The sequence below is a fragment of the Galleria mellonella genome, unplaced genomic scaffold (assembly GCF_026898425.1).
Source record: "Galleria mellonella isolate WM207_F2 unplaced genomic scaffold, CSIRO_AGI_GalMel_v1 utg57, whole genome shotgun sequence".
Classification (NCBI taxonomy): Eukaryota; Metazoa; Arthropoda; class Insecta; order Lepidoptera; family Pyralidae; genus Galleria; species Galleria mellonella.
In genome coordinates this window covers 7,706,267-7,727,391 of record NW_026442119.1, presented here as the reverse complement: position 1 = coordinate 7,727,391, position 21,125 = coordinate 7,706,267, and the positions used below count along the sequence as shown (strand labels likewise).

At 30.5% G+C, this 21,125-nt stretch overlaps 2 protein-coding genes across 2 annotated transcripts in view; one reads left to right on the top strand and one right to left on the bottom strand.

Moving 5' to 3' along the window:
• LOC113509800 (cytochrome P450 6B7-like) overlaps positions 1-16,882 on the top strand; it is a 37,842-nt gene extending 20,960 nt beyond the window's left edge. The window contains exon 3 of the mRNA XM_031910748.2: positions 16,861-16,882. Coding sequence (XP_031766608.2) covers positions 16,861-16,867 — 7 coding nt within the window. The 3' untranslated portion in view covers positions 16,868-16,882. The remainder of the gene's footprint in view (positions 1-16,860) is intronic.
• Positions 4,921-20,978, bottom strand: LOC113509918 (uncharacterized). Its single transcript, XM_026893344.2, has 7 exons — positions 20,826-20,978; positions 18,983-19,315; positions 12,855-13,102; positions 11,450-11,538; positions 9,061-9,248; positions 6,761-6,903; positions 4,921-6,311 (listed from the first exon to the last, which is right to left on the bottom strand). Exons 2-7 carry the CDS (start codon positions 19,051-19,053, stop codon positions 6,136-6,138), a joined length of 915 nt encoding a protein of 304 aa, XP_026749145.1. The 5' UTR covers positions 19,054-19,315; positions 20,826-20,978; the 3' UTR covers positions 4,921-6,135.
• Between the last annotated feature and the right edge of the window lie 147 nt (positions 20,979-21,125).

Here is a 21,125-nt window from a genome sequence, read left to right as displayed (position 1 = left end):
AAACGTAGTATATTTTCTGCGTTGTATAAAGTCACATTCAAGATCCTGTTAGGAAATTTTATAATAATCGATCGCGGTTGCATTGGGTTTGAGGAAAAAAATTTGGTACTTTGTGCACAATGTGAAACTCATTAGTAAATTGCGCTCGGAATATCACTTTAATAGCGTATTAAAATAATATATCTTAAGTGCCTAAAAATTGTTTATGGTCATTAAACATTATGGTAAATACCTAATTACATGGTAACTATATTTTGATAATTAATTTATTTGGAATAACACTTAAAAAACTATTAACAAAATACCGTTTACCCAAATATTAAATGTGCGTCAATAAGATCACAAACAAATATAACCTCATACATATTTGACAGTGTAATAAACCTCTAAAACACCTTAGATTGATAACGTGACACACCCTAAATACATAGAGTTACTCGTAGCAATACGGGTGCATATGTTACATAGGTACCAACTCGTACGTGACTAGACTTAGAAGAAATTCGATTGCTCGCGCGGTTGCTCCGACGATCATCCCGAATCAATTTGAGATTAGATCTGAATTTCATATGAACCTGTCACGATTATACCACACCATTTGATATTATTTAATCTACATCTTGTTCTGTCGATATCAAAATCAATTACTTATTTATATCTCACTTTCTTTCAAGATTTGTATCTAAGTACCTACCTTACCTTTGTAGGTACACAAAAGGATTTTCTTCAAGTATCTTTAAGTTTCTGCTATTTCATGTCTAAACTTAGAACATTCGGTTAATTTTTATCATAGTTTTTTTTTAATTCACTTGGTTATTTTTTAACCTTTTTTCTGATATGTTGTATTATGTACCTTATAAAAATACGTATAAATTTTAAAAACAAATATAGATAGACCCATATTTTAGAATTGCGCCACAAACTTAAATTTTATTTTAACTTATACAGTTACCCTAAATAGTTCAGTAATATAGAAAAGTATCGCCATATAAATCAGGAATTACTTCAAACATTGCGACAAGTGACTTTTTCTACCATAAATTATATTTTTATCATATTAACGTTATTATATTTTGGGCGATATTCGAACTCAATTAGTAGGTATTTAGTAGGCATAAAGTAGGTCGATCTTATTTTTAGTTTCACTACGCGATATATGAAATTAGTAGCGTTATAATTTATTATTGTACAAAACGAATTCCTTATATTTCGAAAACAGATTGTTAATAGCAAGATTACCTACTAGTCTATACAATCCTTTATTCTCACGTAGAAACTGGCTATCATACAATATCACCGAGCTATTTAATATCGAGCAATCCAGATCATCTATCAATGGTGTATGTGTGTCGTAGTACCTATCCTCACTATATCACCAACCAACTAGTGAATCCATCCATCTGTTCACGTCACAGTAATAATCTACCTAACTAAGATGAAGGGGTTCAATATCAATTACAATATCTGAAGCAGCTGTTTCCATTTAACCCCAAAACTGTTTAATTAATTTTCACCGATTCCGCCAAAAGTTGCACGGCTATATTTGCTCGACTACATACTCAGAATAGGACTGCAAATCAATAAGTAATACTATATATAGTAGGTATATAAAAGGTTAAATTCTGTCTCATACGGACAATAAGACCGATACAACGAAAATATAAGAAATACACTTTGATAATTTTGTTACTCTAGAACCCTAAAAGACTTGAATTTTAAACTTTCATTTTTATAGAGCTTAATTTGGGCAAAAAAAATTAAAAGTGACATCTCGACTCATTCGAGTTTGTGGGTAAAAAACTTTAATTCGTTCCTCGAATAAATTTTTTCAGACGGCGAAAATTAGGCAGTCCTTAAGAGCCACGGGCGCGAACGCAAATCCGATTTGAGTAATGAAACGAGACTAATTAAAAAGTCGGAAGAGAAATTGTGGGAAAACAAGACTTTCTTCGAGCTGATATTTATTTAGGGTTTACGACTCACTTAAAAAATCAAATAAGGGCACATTTTTTGCTAAATTGGAAACACGAAATATCGATAACATATAACAAATTGGCTCTACGTAAAAGCTGCGTGTATCGTGATCGCGTGCCAGCTGTAACTTTTTAGGTAAATCTAGCTTATGAACCACAAACTGTAACACGACTAATTTGTATCCGTTTCTATATCCAAGATGTCGACCAATTATATTATTAAATACAACTCGTATTTCCGAACAAATTTTTTTTACCATCACATATAAATATGCCATCATGGTCATCATGGAATATCTATATCTGGGACGCCCATGGGATACCGTGTGTATTCTTAATGTCCTCATGGTATTCCTAAGAATGATAGTGTTATATTTCCGTCTATCTCCTCGTTTTTCCCCTCCACGAAAATATAACCGATGTCTTACCTGTACCATTGGGTAATGCTGACGACGTTCTAGTAAGTCTTTATAGATGACGATAAAGTCTGACTAATTAGCCTATCGTGACGAATTCACCAGGAATTAATCTCGAAGATTTCCAAGGAAAATGGCATGGAGATGGGCCTAACAATACACAGTTATATACCCTACATTGCTAGCAATGGCGTAAGGAATACTAAGTGGTGTATACAGTATAAATACCTTGTAATTGAAATCATTGTAAACAGACATTGGCAATATTAGTACCGGTATATATATATATATATATATATATATATATATATATATATATATATATATATTGGGTACTTTTGGACATTAATAGCGGGAAAAAGGTCATAACCCATTCCGATATTGCTCGTATCGGTCGGATATCTATATTAATTTTGATCGTTCTAATTTCGACATTTATATTAAATAACAGACATTTAACATATTCGTTGTTATGTCAGTATATTGATATTATAGCTAAAATATATAGATATTGCTGTATATTACACATCCCTAATTGTAAAACCATTTGGGATAAAAGTCTTAAAATTTGAATAGAATATTGAAGTTGTCAACCTATACATCATAGTAAAACGATAATAAAAATATGGGCAAATTATGGACTAATAATAAAATGTCTGTCACGCGACAATAAACATTTTTATTTTGTTAGGTATTAAAATTGAATCGCTCTTAATGATGCCTTTAATAACTATTGTGCCTTTACCTACAGCTGACAACAATACGAAATAACTATCATATTTTACTGCCCAGTGCCGAAGTTTATATTCATATTGTGTGATAGAAAGTCATGAACGTAAACACGAGGGATAAACTGATAATAAATAAGGAAACATAGGTGCAAATAGATAAGTACATGCTATCAAAACTGAATACTTTCAGTGCATTTTTTTTTGTACATGTCACGCGATAACTTCATTAGTTCTCCTGTGTGCTGGTCCTACATTTATTCGTTATTCGTCACTTTTATTTATGATACAACATCTATTTGCCATTTTTGTAACAACATGTGTTTCTTGTGTGTGAAACATGGACAGTGACGCAGAAGAAAGATACTTGAAGCATTCGAAACGTGAACATGGAGGAGAATAGAAAGAATAAGCGGAACAGAAAAAAATGACGAACGACAAAGTCTTGAATAAGGTGACTGAGAATATAATATTAATTAAAATAGTAAGAGAATAGTAGAGGGAAAATGCTGGGCCGCCACTATTTTATAGTGTACTAGCGGCCCGATACGTGCTTCGCTACGTATAAAGTGAAAAAAAAATTTTAACATCAATATCACTGACAATTTGCTTTAATAGAAGCAAGTCCATAATGAAACGACCGCATAAATGACATAACAACATGCTTGTACTGACAACGCTGAAAAAGTTTTAATTTGACAGCACAATCCCCATCAAAAAAAAGTTTGAATTTGACACAAAAATCCCCATTAACAAAATGATCCGCCATTTATTAAATTCATTTGTTACAAAAAATGTGATAAATGAAGAACCGCTCGACCGATTTTGTGCAAACTTCACATAAACCATCTACTAAATAGTCCAAACTAAGCCTAAACAATAGGTAAGCCCGTTCTTAAGTTATAAAATTACAACGAAAAGTGGCATTAATTATATATATAGATCAAAAGGAAAAAAATAGAAAGCAAAAGATGAAGGAAAAATATGAGAAACTATGTACATGCGACAGATAATGAAAAAACTAGGGATCATGACGTACAGGCAGGACTAAGACATGGCCTGGAATAGAACTAGCTGCAGGGCGATTCAGTCAGTCGCCTCGTCAAAAGAACTTTTTTTAAAGACTTATGAACTTTTTTTAACGTAACAAGAGCATTATCATTCGATGTAATCTTAAAAATCCGAGATTTGTTTATTGAAGTGAATAAATGGCTATGTCCTTCTTCGTCCCAAATAATACATGTATACCAAATTTAATAACGATTGATTAAACGGTTCAGGCACCAAAAGCTAACAAACAAACAAACTCACTCACATTAGTATTAACAAGGATTAAAGTCATCACACGTGAGTATAGTTTCTTTTATTTTATGACGTTCGTATATTACAGTACGGGCAATAGCTACTATGTAACGAGATAACCGCGCATTACTCTTTACAAAATACCATGACCATCATTCTTTACCTGGGATATGTCATATATATATGATGATAGAAATTATGATAAAAAAATGGGACACGATTATTCACTACTTAATAACTGATCCTATCGTAACTTGTGCTGTTATCCGATTTCGATAATTATTTTTAATTGTCTAGGATATACCTCAACTGGTCCTATTAGAACTTATAGAGATGCTACTAATGAAACATTCACTATGTGCCTAACCTTAAGGGACGATTTTAAATTTTATTAATAGAATTCAGTTTGAGAAGAAATTTCATCTACTGAAGTTTATCTTATAAACAGTATAGTAGAATACCACAATTTTAATAGCTTTGATGAAAATAAAACCATACATATTAAATATAAAGGTTTTTTTAATTTCATTATTACTCTATAGAAATTAATATAAATATGACAAATAACAGAAAGTCTTACCCTAATATAAGAAGTATATAATCATTATTTCTTCTGCTCAAAATAATTAAGATCGCTTAAACCTTTCAAACAAAATTAGTAAATTACACAACATTATCGTCTACATAATACTTTCAGATCAAAAGTGACAACTTTTGTTTAAACCATCTCAATATCAAATACATTTAGGACATGGTAAATCTCATACATCCATATACATGCATCCATACATCACGCCCATCTCCCACTGAAGTAGGCGAAGAGATTGTCAAATTCCCCTGATAAACGAACAATAAGAAGCAAGCATTAGCTACATCAAACATCTCCAATTATTAAACATTAGAACAAAACGTTATAGTTCCTACATGCTACAGATTATATTATGCCCAAATATCAAATGATATTCTATAAAGGTGTTAGGTACATATATTAACAAAATATTTGGACATAATATTAAGAAGTAGTAAAGTTAGGATTAATTTTACAGATGAAAAAAACATATTATGATGTCTTATGAATTTATCAATTATATACACGACTATTGTAAGTAATGAAACTGATTAATAATAACGACATACTGTATAATGCCTTACAAATAATGGAATATTAAAATGGAACACATTTTTGAACATCTTAAATTACATTTTCATAAATGATGTTGGTTTGTTATTATATAATTACAACAAAATAACTTTAAACACTACAATTAAATCTCTATACTAAACCATTTGGCCGCATGATAATAGTCAATTAATAACCTGGTGTTCTCCCCAGGACATTAGCATACATAGGAAATAACCTCGAGCAACCAGACATATGTCTTTAGTCAAGATACAATTGTGCAATGATGATTCAGGTAATAAAAGGCTAGTTTTAAATAAGTTTTCAATCCACGATCGAAGTTATATTAAATAATTTATGTATAAGCATGCAAGTTAATTAATTCACAAATCAAGAACAGTCTCAGAGTTTAAATAATGTAGGTAACACGTGGTACTTGCTAAAATTCCCATCTTTTGGTTAATTCTAGCAAATAACATAATAATTAATGATAGCAGATGCTTTATCTTTATCAGATTGTGTTGTTTTATATGACTACTATTATACTAGTGTAAATTGTATCTATTACATTACATTACTGTAAATTGTTGTAAAATTTACATAGATGTGGGTGACCAAAAGTTCATTTCTCGTAGTTCTGAGGGCTTAGGGCGGAAAGAACTACCCTGTTTCAACAATTTTGGTTGTTGAGAGGATGTCTCAGGTGAAATTAACTTCGCATCCTTGCCTTTCGGGGCCGGACCGAGACTTTCGACAGACTCCGCGAGGTTACCTATAACAAATGTCAAAACATTATATTTTAAAGATACAATAGTAATACATATATATCTACATATAAATATATAAATATAAATAATATACCACACCCTACTCAAAAATTAGCTGTTTTTTCTTCGCTCAAAACATATGAATGTCTTAAGACAGTGGAAGGCAATTTAATAAAAAAAAAAACATTATTTATTGTTTTTTTTTTCTAAATCAAAGAATAAAGTAACGCATCTTATTAATTAAAAAGTTGTTATACAAAGAATTTTAATGTAAGCACAAACTGTTAAAAAAGACTAAAGCAAAATAATTTTTAAATTAAATTATTAAAATACTTTATTAAGATAATTGAGAACATTTAAATAGGATTTTTTTTTTGAAGTTATTTAAAATAGTCATTTAAAAGAAGTCATTTATAAATAAGTAAATAAATAAGTAAATCTTGTATTTACAAACCTTTCAACCTAGTTTCTAAAGCATCCTCTTCAGCTAGTGTTGAAGTAGATGTAGTTAAATCTTTCTTGAAACCAAGCAACGCCATTGTCAGCCAGGAGCGGTTGGATGAGTCCTCCATAGGCTCGTAAGGTGACGTGAAAAACCTAGAAATAGATAAACATTTATAAGATTAAACACTTGACAATTTAGTAGGTGCAAAGGGGATTCCGCTTCGATATTTTTCAACCACAAAATATAATAATTATCCAATATGATTTTTATATTTTAATATTTTGTCTAGAATCTATTGCATCATATCAATATATCATCTATTGCATTTAATACAACAAAAAATCGAATAAATACAAATTATACATATTGTTCTCCGAGTAAATTCACAGAGATCAAACGTAAAAGACAGACCACAACACCGTAATTTAATGATTGGCTATTTTATCTTTGTTGTTGTTACTTTTAGACACCGAGGAGACGCCTTTCAAGTTAATTTTGATAGTTTAATTTGTAGGTCACCTTTTCGTTATTTTATGATCATTATTTTTCATGGATACATTAATTAAGTAAACTCTGGAGTCTTTATCAATTTTATCACATTACCGTTAAAAGTAACGTTGCAAATATGACAAACACGGAGATATAACTTAACAAAATATACGTAACTTGATGTGTAGAGTCATATGATATTAGACAATTGTTAAGCTAGTATACATTTGTTTACCTAAGACCTAGATACATAATAATATTTTTGCCAAATAACAAAGGTTGTGCCAAGGTACTAACATAAACAAAATCCAAAACAAACAATAGAATTTCGAAACTAATACATATCCTCTGCTTTTAATTCAGACATGACTCAAGCGTAGAGAGTGTATCCTTTTCTCATATCTCACAATTGCATTCAAATTGAACCACCTATTTCCACAGTCATTATATCCAGCTCAAGAGACTGAGCCAACTATGGTTAGATTGTTTATTAAATATAAAATGCTTAAATTTTACTGGATATAGGAAATAGTTTTATAATTGTTTATTACTTTTTCACGTAAAAAGGTTCGTCTATTCAATTGAGACGAATTTGAGTTAAATTTGATACACAGATAAATTATATCCGAACTTAAAATATAGAATACTTTATATAAAGATTGAAACGACCAAAGCCGCGAAGCACGACTAGGATTATAGTATAAAATTACTGAATATTCATTTAAAAAATTTTTTATACGCGTATTGCTTCAGATGCCACGTAAATCCAGTAAAAGATATTAGAAACCTTTGTGTACTTGTGTGTGCCTTCGTAAGGTAGCCTAGAAAATCTTGACACCAAATGGCGCCATCCTCAACGGAACGAACGATCTCCGCTTAGATAAACACCAGGCCTAATGATGATTTACTAATGAGATATGGATAGCAAATAACCTGGCGGCCCTCTTAATAAAAATTAGTAAATGTCAATATGATGAACATTGCAAAATGTACTGTACCTTCTGTATTTAGCTACTCCTGAGGAGTAAAGTGTTCTTCTTGCACCAGACTTTACAATTGCAATATATTGTTAAATGTCGCAAAAAGGCAAAATGACAGTTAGCATTACTAAATATTGTTTTCGACTACTTGTTTTTACAATTAGTGAGAACAACCAGTTTTTATTATATAAAAAAAAACTAAATTGATGTGACTCCATAAAATCTACATGTCGAAAATATCCGTAAACGAATTTAAATTTTAATTACTTTTTAAGTATTCAATTGTTTGTGGTTAAAAACAATATATTTACACTATGACTAGTAATTAAGATACAAATTTAAAACAAATTTAAAGATATTGCAAATTCAATTATTAATAAAAATTTAAATAGAAAATATGTACATAATTTTAACACATTAACTTTACAGACTTCTTTATAATAAATATGTCTAGACACTATAAAAACTTAAAAGATGTTTCTCAAAAGGCCAGCCAGACTTGACCAGAGAGATTTAGTGTTTCGGCACTACAGAGAAGTAAAATGCAAAAAAACCCAGGTACCCCTCCAACCACAATTGTATTGGTGTACAATACACCAATATTAATATTACATAAATCTAAATATTATGTTGCTATGATGTTTATATAAACAATCAATAAAAAAAAACAAATATTTGAACACTGACCGAAATCTAACGAAACAAATAACTAAAATAGCCAATCATTATGAACCAAATAGATCACTTGCCCATTCTACTATAATATAATAATATTATAGGGATGATTTCTGTTAAAAATGACTAACAAAAAATTATTAAGTGAATAAAATACAATCTTACCTATTGCCGCCCATTTTACGGCGACTAGTCGGACTTGAGTTAGGGGAGTGCACTGGTGTAGCAGGTAAACTCCTGCTACCGCGACGACCTGCCCGGTACGATCCTTCCGGAGTAGTGTTGTCGTCGGCCGGCGACGCTATTGTGAAGCCGCGGTTTGAACGACTCGACGATATCATCTGGTGTGCCACCTGTAGTATTTATTACTTTTAACAACACTACTAAGTGCTTCGATAATGTCATTACAATTTAATGACATTTATTAGAATAACAACACATTATATACTCGTATTCGTAGAATAGTAAACATTAATTTATAATATTTAGGTGCATTTACACATTAAGAACCAATTATATTTACCTCTGACTCATCGAAATGTATCTTGCTAATAGATAGCTAAATGTGTTATAGAGTATACATAATTATTTAATAATATTCATTAATATGACATTATATTTGCGTGCATACTATCTTAAGGCAATTAAATAGATGGCAAAAGTTGTTTTACATGGCCTTTATTACGTTATATGTTTGTTTAAAACAGATAAATATTTCATTTCATTTCACAAACAATTCGTACCTGCCATGTTCTAGCTCTTGTACTGTATTGATCATCACTTGGTGAGTCATTCTTAAATTTTGCGCAGGTAAACTAGTCCCTCAACAATTTCTATTTTAACTAGTTGATTCCGAGAGTTTGTCCGCGTGGTATTTATTATTCATTCGATTAACATTTTTAACCTCCTTATTGTTGTAAATGTCTGAGAGTACTGAACGAAAATTAACACATGACACACGTGTCGTTGTTGTCTTATGTCAAAATGACTTTACTTAAGTACGTTATGTACTAAGCTGTATAAGTTACTATATTTTTTAACTATCCCACGGGAACTCTTTCATTTTCCGTAATTAAAAGTACCCAAAATGTTGACCGGGGATGTAAGGTACCACCACCATGCAAAATTTAATTTAAACCTGTCCAACAGTTTCAGAGATTAGCCCGTAGGTATAAACAGACACAGAATTTTTTTTTTTTAAATCTGCATTTGTTATATTTCACTTCTACCATCACGGTTTTTAGCGTTTTTTATTTTTCTATGTACAAAGATTCGACCTCTACAATTTTATTATATGTATATAGATATCATAATCGCTAACAAATTTTACATTAAATACAAAATACATTAATAAAGACTTAGTTTCAGTTGTTTTTTAATATAACAAAGTTATTTGTTAATAGATAATTATTTGAAGGACTTTAGTAGAATTTAAGGTTAATATTTAGGAAGTAGTATAATTGTTTAAGAGTTTATTTTAATGATCGTTAAGTTAAAAAAAATGTGTGATTCTAAATGTGATTACACGACTTAAAAGTGTAATTAATCATTATCATCTTCCTACCCTTATCCCAATTATTATTTGCGGTCGGCGTAACATGTTTTTTATCCACATTACAAAAAGATTTGGTTTATAGTTTTATGACCGGCCACCTACCTGACGTCAACTCTCTTTGCGAAACAAAAACTATAATTAATGACAACAAAAAAATATTTGCAACTGATTTGTTTATTTTTATTAAAAAAGGTAAAGCGTAATGATAACAATTGTATTTTCTTACACCCTGAGCTAATAAATCTGGAATGAATCTTATATTATTAATTAAACATGACAGCCGAACTTAGTTGTTCATAATTCAGTTGTTTTAAAAGGGATGGATACAAAGAAAAGTAATATTTAAATATACATATTTATTGTTTTATATTTTTATCATTTTAAGTTACGATTACTCGAACAAAATTGGACAATCACTCAAGTGCGATGCAGTAGATAGATGAAATAAAATACATCTTTGTAAATACACTATTCAAGTTATATATTAACTAGTCTAAAATTTAAATAACTATAATTGTAGAAATTAACATAAAAAACTTTGTGTCAGCGAAAATCTAACTATCGACCTCTGACTTGGTAAGTATAATTTCATAATTATATTGCATAAGATAAAATTTATCATTAGTTTCATATGTCAAAGTTTATAAATCTTTGATCCAAAGGTCGACGTTATTTACGTTTTCAATTATTTGCCCTAAAAATACATAAGTAGGTAGTTCATTCATCATCATTATTGGGAAACTAATTTTAAGTTAGATCATATTGCTTTAAACTTTAAAAAAAAATTAGGGATGTCATTAAAAATAATTGTTGTCTACAAAAAAAAATCTTAAATGTGCCACAGATAACCTTTTTAATAAAAGATAATTTCATAGTTATTGTGTGTGTGTGTGTACACGCGATTTGTGTGCATTGAAAGATCGTGGATCTTTTAATACATACTATTGGTAAATATCTCATAAATTTCTCAGTAAATTTGTTTTACTCTCAACCACTGACCTTGACAACAGAAGTGCCACAAGCTGCACCTTCACCCTTGAAACCATCATCAGTGCCTGCTGGTTTCGGCTTAGATGTTATAGAATTCACTGGAAATAACCAGAGTATCATATCAATTATATAAACAGATTTAAGGATGGGAAAAGGTATATAAGCAATGTGAATTTGTTGAATTCCCGCTCATTTTTTTTTTATACGACTTAGAGTAGCGTACAAGCTGACGGCCCACCTGATGAAAAGTGGTAACCGTCGCCTATAGACATGAGCGGTACCATGGATAACAGAGTATAATATTTCGCCCATGATACCCCCATGCGTTGCCATTCCTGAGGACTCAGATGTTATTCCTCTGTACCCTGTAAATTCACGCCATATCCCACCCTTCAAACCGAAACACAGCCATGCAAACACAACTGCTTCACGGTAGAAACACGAATGGGACAGAGGTACCCAAGCAACCGACTTTTGTACAAAGTCTCCCTCTGGTACACATTATTTCATAAAAAATATCATTATGTTTATTATTCAACCATTAATTATGAGTTGAAGGCAATATAATAGTTCAATTATTTTAGAGCAACCAAAAATTAAATCGACAGATGTGTCTTTTGTGACAATAATTTATAAATATTTCTTTATGTAAATAATATTGTTTTTGTAAGTAGGTCGATAAAACTTAATGTAAAATATGTAATTACTATAAAAAAGCACTATGAAATTCAATAACACTCATAATAAAAACAATATTATTATTATTTAATATGGTATGTGCAGCTGTGGGTAGTTCACGGGTTATTACAGGTTATTACAACCTTTCAACTATCCACTCCTGAGCACAAAATATTGTCATTAAAAGAAGATAAATAGCTTAATATTAGGGGAAAAAGGGATTATTAGTAACGCGGACTATCAGTCCCATTGCTAGCAATATACCTTATCAGGTATTATACCTCCACGTGCCCCCCCCCCCCCCCCCGATACCATCGTGATGAATACATCACAATTTCAGGTTAACTGTATCATCTAACACTGGTGCCCCGCCACCATATACCGTTAGCGCAGGCGGGTTTACCATTACACTATCATCCATGGAAAAAAAATAACAAAAAATAATAGCTTAATATTAGGTACCACACTAACTGCCAAGAATTAATTGGAATGTTTTAATTTTTATTTAGACGTATATTAATTGATTAAAACGCAATTTTTTAATCGAATTACTTGCAACATGAAAATTTCAACGATTTTTTTTTGTTTAAAATAATAATACGCGTCAGCCAACATGCCGTTGGTTAAATACTGAAAATTTTGAATTAGGGAACGGCAAACTGTTTTAATAGGGATCACAATAGACAATCACCTCGAATGAACTTCTAGACAATTTAAATATAGATATAAAACTCACCAGCTGTATTGATTGGCGCAATGCCATGAAGCACGTCCTGGCAGGGTTTGGTGTGTTTTGACCAATCTTTTTCTTTAATAGCGCTGTAAGAGGATGCTGCTGTAACTTCGTTGGTCTGATCGCTGACAATAGCCGTGATATTATGGTCAATTTTCGTCTTGCCGAGGAGAACGTCCGATTTTGGATAACGTATGTAGAAAAATGAATCTTCTGGAGCCGGAGGCGATGACGCAAATGGTTCAAACTCTCTGTAGAACAGTTATTTTATTAAATAAAATTTTATGTAGGTAGTTTCTAATTGTACAGTTCACATTGATCTCTTTTGTTACACTATTTTTAATATTTAATAAGTACACTCAAGAAAAATAAGTGTTGAGTCACCGTAATATTTCACTGTCTAAACATGATCACTAATCAGTCACCTAATGTATTAAAACTAGCTTAGTGCAGAAAAACTAACCTAAATATAATACGTATGCAACTGCATCAAACTTGTCACAAGCAGTGCAAATAGAACTCGACGGGTATTTATATATAGCTAGCGATTCCCAAAACAGCTTAATAGTTGAACTAAACAGTGTTAACGAGTTTAATTTACTTCATTACATCTTAAAGATAAACATTTGGATATTGTATTTGATATCACGACAGTACAAAAACATCTCGTTTTAAAATAACACATCGCTGTGACGTCACAAACAAACAACCAATAAGAGGTGGTCATTACCGCACTCCCACATTTAGAAAGCACGTGATGAACTAAAACTGCGTTGATTTTGATGTCTAAGACAAGCTTTAGGTATAACCACGGAAATTCTTCCGTAAAACACATTCTTGGCATAAGGAACTTGGATTATTAGTACTAAAAATGTGTGTTGTACTATACAAATTACGAAAATAGACCACTGTCGTCACTTTAGCAAACAATAGCCAACAGTACTGTAAACCATTTGAAGTACCTATTGATATTCACAGATCGTTGGCTTTGAGATTAATTTCTATTGGCTATCATAATAAAACAATTTCTCAAATTAATATGACAAGTTAGTATATCTCAGTACATTACAATTTGATATTACTTATTTTTAACTCAATTTGAAAATAAAAAAATTCAAACAAAGGACAAAGTTTTTAATATAGGTATACTTAATATAACGATAAAAATTTACTTAAACAAACATCACAACCCGTAGGTATTCTGTATTGTACTAGAACACACGATAAGTATCTTTTTACATACGAGGTATAGGTATTTAGACTTACGTTGATAAACCAATAATAATAATCACATTTATTTTAGTTATGGAAACATAGTCAAATAAGCAAACAACATCGAAATTATAAGACTATTTCAATGTAAACCAATGAAGGTACAAATAATTGATCCTAAACTGGAGTATCCAGTTTGCTGATTATAGTAGTATAAGTAAAAAATATAATAACTAATTGAATTTAAAGAGTGTTGGTGTGATACCTTTAACAAAACTTTATTATCTTTACATTAAGTTCTATTGAACAAACTATTCTTTCATATTTAGGCACAGATGTATATAATTATAATAGAACCTTTTAAAATGCATTGATGATTTATAGTACTCTACTACACATATTTTTTTTTGTTTTTACAACGCTGTAGCCTATCCAGTCATAAATCCGCTGCCGGGTTTTCAGAGACATCAAAATCGGCCAAAAATATAAGTGGATGAAAGAATGAAAGTGTGGCAAAATAAAATATTGAGAGTGGTATTTAGCTTAGTTATAACCCTGAATATATAGGCAACAAAATCCTACGTCGCACTCGCACTTATTATTTAAATACTTATGTAAATTATGTGTGTCATATTTAGTGTACAAACAGCGCCTAATAAAATAGGTCTCTAGTGCTATTGAGTTAATAAGGTCAGTACTCAATTTATATGTTATAGGTAGACTGGTACTTGTAATATTGTCATTATGAACACTATATATTATTATATATGTTACTTCATATCGGAGGTCAATTTGATAATTCTAATACAAGCACCTAATCAAATTTTATTAGAACTTACGAAAATAATATAGACACTATTATCATTTGACTTCCTATATAATTATTATATATAGTAATAGGTAAATTTCATTTTCAATCGCTTTCTGTTTTTACCTAATTATTAGCTGGTAGAGAATGCCAAACGGCACTAAGCTCGCCATTTGTACAGATTTTATTATGCCATAAAGAATAAATAAACTTGAAATAACTATGGAATATACACACATATATTATAATATTAAAAAGTTTAAAACATTTGCTTGCCTATATGAAAACGCCCAATATTAATATTTTAAATAAACATGGCACATTGTACAAATGAAAACTTTCGTCATCCATCACTATCAGAAATGATAATAAACAACATTGTTGATATGTTATGATTATTGTATATTCAGAGTAGTTACTGGGTATTATACCTACTATCTACCATCATCATTATAATTTATATTATAGAAATAAAACTTATCTAAGATCTCAATAATGACAATTATGGAATTAAACATATTAATAACAAACATATTGTTTTACTATATTTCCATGTTCACAAACTTAAGTCAATGAAAGTGACGTACTCATCATTTTCATTTATCATTTTTTATTATAAATTTTCATCACATATACCACTTCTTCTCCTGTGATAAATATTAACTACTAACGAATATTTGAGCTTCATACTAACAGATATAAACGAGTTAACATAGTTTAATAGGTGCATATAATACATATTATAATTACGTCGACTCGTTGTGATGAACGATGATGAAAATTATTCTTCATTACCGTTCATCACAAGACATGTAGATAGAACTTCATAATAGTGTTTCATTAGTCATGAAAGATATACATATCATTTCAATGTTTTCAATGCTTGTAATAACTACAAATACTTATTTGTAAAGGGCAATTAGCAAGGTCAAAGAATGATGAAATTTTATAGTAGGTATCTATTCAAGAGCAAGATACACGCGTGAACGTGGAAATACCAGTACGATCTATAGATCAAACTGACCTTCAATAACGCTACATTAAACCGGATCACATATGTATTGCAACACTAGCAACGTCATGATAGACAAATAGCATCGAAGAAAAGACATTATTAATATAATTTGACACACCTTCACCTAAATTATATAATGGTAAATAAAGTAATACATAATATTACATAAATATATTATTAATATTATCGTGTGTTCCTTTTGAATCTTTATTAGAAATGTGATAAAATATAATTTAAAAACAATTTTCATAAAAAGAGCTCTCGAAGTAGAAAACATAAGCACGCCTGCGACTTCACCCACTTGACGGGGAAAAAAGTAATCCATGTCCTTCTATGTGCCAAGAATAACACAAATTTCTTGGTCCTAAAGCTAGGATATTCTGTATTATGAGAAACCAGGCAACACAGAGAGAGATTATGAAAAATTTGTTTTCTAAATTTGCCTGACCGGGTATCGGGCTAGGGATCTCTTTTACGCTAAGCAATATACCTCAATGTGTCGTTAAGTTAGGAAAAAAATTTTGACGTCAGTGCCAAGCCCCCCAATATCAGTATACACACATTACAATGCGTATTCATGACACAATCATTATCAAAGTTATAATTTAACAAAATAATAATGAATGGTCATTATATGTAATTACTAAATTGTCCAAACAATAAATTATTCTCTTTATCCGAATATTATTCGCAATAGCAAGTCAAAGTTAATCAGTGTTGTCAATGTAATGACTTATAAGCTTTCAATTTACTATTTTAATTATCTTCAATTTATTATCTATGACAATGTTAATTAACATAATATTATTATCTATGATTATGTTAATTATAATATTTTCAAAATTTACGATAATAATTATTACTATTTCACGACAATGGTAAGTGACAACCGCCGCCCATGATTACCCGCAACACCAGAGGCATTGCAAGTGTGCTGTCAGCTTTTTAAAAAGGAATATGCTCCTTTCTTGAAGGTCATAATATCGAATCGGTTCGGAAATACTGCTGCTGGAAGTTGATTCCAAAAAGTGGTTGTGTGTTGAAGAAAGTGAAAAACGCACACTGGAGGATCGTCACTAATCCAGATGTTTGGGATGGCACTTTAGTTTGTGGCAGGTTGTACTGTGGTGAAAATCAGCAGCAAAAATCAATCCGAACAATTCTTTACATGATAAATTCGGTAAAAGATGCACAGAGATGCAATAACAGTGGGTCAGTGGGTCAAGTCGGATAGTAAGGTGCTGATGATTAATAATTCGAAGCGCCCGACTTTGAATGCAGTCCTTTTAGAAGAAGCTGGTACTGTAGCGCTCCTGTCCATAGGTAAGAACAGTATTCCATATGTGGTTTGACTTGAGCTTTATACAATTTCAAGCGGTGTTCTGGCGTAAAATACCGTCTCACTCTATTGAGCACTCCAAACTTTTTGGAAGCCATCTTAGCCTTCGTTGTTAACTTGTTTGCCATTTTAAATAGCATAAAAAAAAATAACAGTATATTACTGCTACACATATATGATATGCTTAAGGTAAATTGAGATAAAACTTTATAAACTTCACCTACGCTTATTGTGTTACTTTATCCGTCTTCTAAGATTTTATATAAAATAGCTAATTAATGTGATTAATTCTGTATCAATTTTCACTTTGTCTAAATTGATTAAATATTATACGTAATGGTTGAAAAAGTACATATAATATCCGAATTTATTACTTTCGCTGTAACATGTACACAATAGATGTGATAAATTAATATATCGTCATAGTCGTAGAAAACTAACGGATCTGACAAATATTATATATATATCCGTAAGTATTCTATGACTATGACGATATAATTAATTAAACAAATAATACTATTCTTGTTTCATAACAATTGCTCTACCTACACAAATAACACTTAACCTTTTGCACTCTTTATTATGCTTAATTATGCTTTAGAAAGTTAGCAGATAACTCAGATTTTTTTTTTTCATATTAGATCAAGATGAATTTATTTGTATGAAAATGTGTTCCAAAGTACCTATAAGGTTCACCAACCTTAAATCAGAAATTTCAAAATATACCCTCTGAATACACCGCTTGGCCTAGGATGGTGAATGTGAGAAAGACTCTGTTTTCCGCGCTTAGCCTCTCATTTGGGCCGTTGTGCGTATGTGGCTTAGGATTGTAGCCAATAACAATAAAACAACTGATGTCCCCCGTCCGAGGATATACGAGTGCAAAGGGATAATTCAGAAAACCTACAATTTCACTGTAAATTATATATGTACTAGCTTTTACCTGCAATTTTGTACAAGTGACTGGAATATGTTCATTAACCAAGATAAAATTAGCCTATGTCCTTCACCATCCCATATAGTACATGTATAGCAAATTTCATAGTGATTGGCTAAACAGTCAAAGCCCAAGAGGTAACAAACTCACGCATTTATAATATTAGAATTATAATTTAGGATTTGCAATTTTAATGATACCTAGAGTTATATACCTAAGGAATATAGCCCCACTATCTCAGATGCCCATAAGAAATAGTTTTTTCTTTCTGCACTATTAGCTCCAACTACATGTTCAAGTATTTTCAAAACTTTAACAGGTATTTTCAAAGCTTTAGGTACTTTATACCTATAAAACTGGGTACATTAGATTAAAAAAAATCATTTCTATAAATATGTTTCAAAGATTTGTTTCTACTGTTTTTCATCTAAATCCTTTATGAAACAACATTTGCTTTTAAATACATTATCAATTATCTATTTGTAACTTCTATTACTGCAAAAAAGCATTCATAAATATTTATCAAGTGATGAAATTAAAAATCACAATCTTTCCGATTCTTTTGTCTCTAGCTTTAACTTTCAATAAATCATACATAAATATAAATACATTGATAAAACTTTGATGTCATATGTTATTTTTAATAGAATTAAATAAACTGTTCTCATATTGATTTATTTGTATAACATGATGTCTTGACTAACCAATTCTCTTTTATTCACCAAAAAGTTATGAATATAAAATAATGATTATGGATTTGAAAGACCAATTTGTTACAACTAAATATATACATATATGCATATATTAATTATTTACTTACTTTGTTGGTCTTGTCTTCATCCACACAGGAAGAGTTAATCCATCTTTAATTTTAGGGTCACTAGAACCCATTTTGGAAATATAATTGAGAAAAATTTGATACTTATAAAATAAAACTTTAAGTAAAAACTCTGTATCAACTGGGATTTAAGACTAAATAATTTATCATGAGCAGAAGAGATAAGATTATCAGACAAGGTACAGTGACGTAAAAATCAGTTAAAGAAAATAAACTAAATATATAAATAAATTATATATAACTTAGAGAAAACAGTGTTCAGGACACTGTCTGTGGTTCATTCACCTTCAGACAACACTGATATGATGGAAACATCTGAAACAAACATTTATAAATTTATAAAGTTACAATTAACCTATTGTAAATCTATATCTATCTAAGCTTATTATAAGGAGGATGTTTGTTTATAATAGATAAACTCAAAAACTGCTTAACTAATTTAAACAATTCTGTCTCCTATAAAAAAGCTACATTATCAGTAACATGTGACTGTTATTTTCTCAATAAATTTAGATCCCTACGAAAATTATATTAATGTGACCTTAAGTATCAAAAATTGGCTTTTAATGTTAATATAAAATAGTAATATATCATTCTATCTCTTGACTCATGCAAAGGAAGAGTGGGTCACTAGTTACTCAAATAATAAGAGGGAGACTTTGTACAAAAGTCGTTTGCTTGGGTACCTCTGGCCCATTCATGTTTCAACCGTAAAGCAGTTGTGTTTGCATGACTGTGTTTCAGTTTGAAGGGTGGGATATAGCGTGAATTTACAGGGTACAGAGGAATAACACCTGAGTCCTCAGGAATGGCAACGCATGGAGGTATCATGGGCGAAACAGTATACTCTGTTATATCCATGGTATTGCTCATGTCTATAGGCGATGGTTACCACTTTCCAACAGGTGGGCCGTCAGCTTGTTTGCCATTTTAAGATGTATAAAAAAATAGTCATTCCACAAGAATATTAAAATCAAAACCTCTATTCACAAATTACTTTCTTTAATACACATTTAAACTGTGTATGCCTCTGTTAAACAGGTATAAACAGTAGGCAATATCTTTCTCCATCCCACATTATAAGCATATGTTTGCAAATATGCCTATATAATTCCATACATGACATTTCATAATTGATTGAATAGTTAAGGTGCTAAGAAGTAATAAAAAAAATCACTTTTATAGTAATTTCTAATAAAATAGATTTATCATTTATTTAGAAATTAACCCATCAACTAGATCTTAGGTGCATAATCTTTAAATAGAAATAAGAAAAGCTATATTTTAAACTATTTAAAAAGATGTATAGATACAAACCAAATCAGTCCAGCTTTACAAATTTTAAACCCAATATAGGTATTAGCTAATTCCAATGTAAAAAATAAGCTTAAAAGTAAAAGTTTGTTTGTTACCTCTCAAAGGTTTAACAACTTAACCATTCTCTATAACACAGACTACTTTTTATCCCAAATAGAGAACATGTCCCGGTCACGTAAACGAAGTTACGGATAAAAGCTAGTAAGCTAATATAGCAGAAAAGAATAGCCATCGGGTGCATTTTTTTTTTTATTTTAACACATATTCAATTGAATGAAAACTAAATACAAGTTTAACAAATATGATAATTTCTGATACTCGTCAGATGAAAACTTAAAGAAATTTAATTATTAGGCATCATTAAATATTTATTGTGATCATATTACACGCATCACAACCAAAATTTAAAAAGTATTTTGTAGATAAAATGGAAAAGGAAATTGATATTTACATAAATATAAACTACCATCGCCACTAAGATTAAAACAATATCAATCAAGACACTTACGGTATCAATGAAAATATTTAAGACACAAAAATTAAACATTGTACTATAACAAAACTATAATCGTAATGTACACCAGACAAAAATAAACAACAAAATGAAATTACTAAAAAACAGTAATAGCAATTACGTAGGTACAGTACGATAAGTACCAGTACGTAGCGATAGGTAGCTATACCGATACTCGGCTATATAACGGCTATTCAAAGAATAGCTACGGTTACGTTATCTGCCGTCCACATAGTCAGCTATTGCTTATCTACCTCTAACTCTACAGCTATGGGCAGAAAGGGATTGTTAATA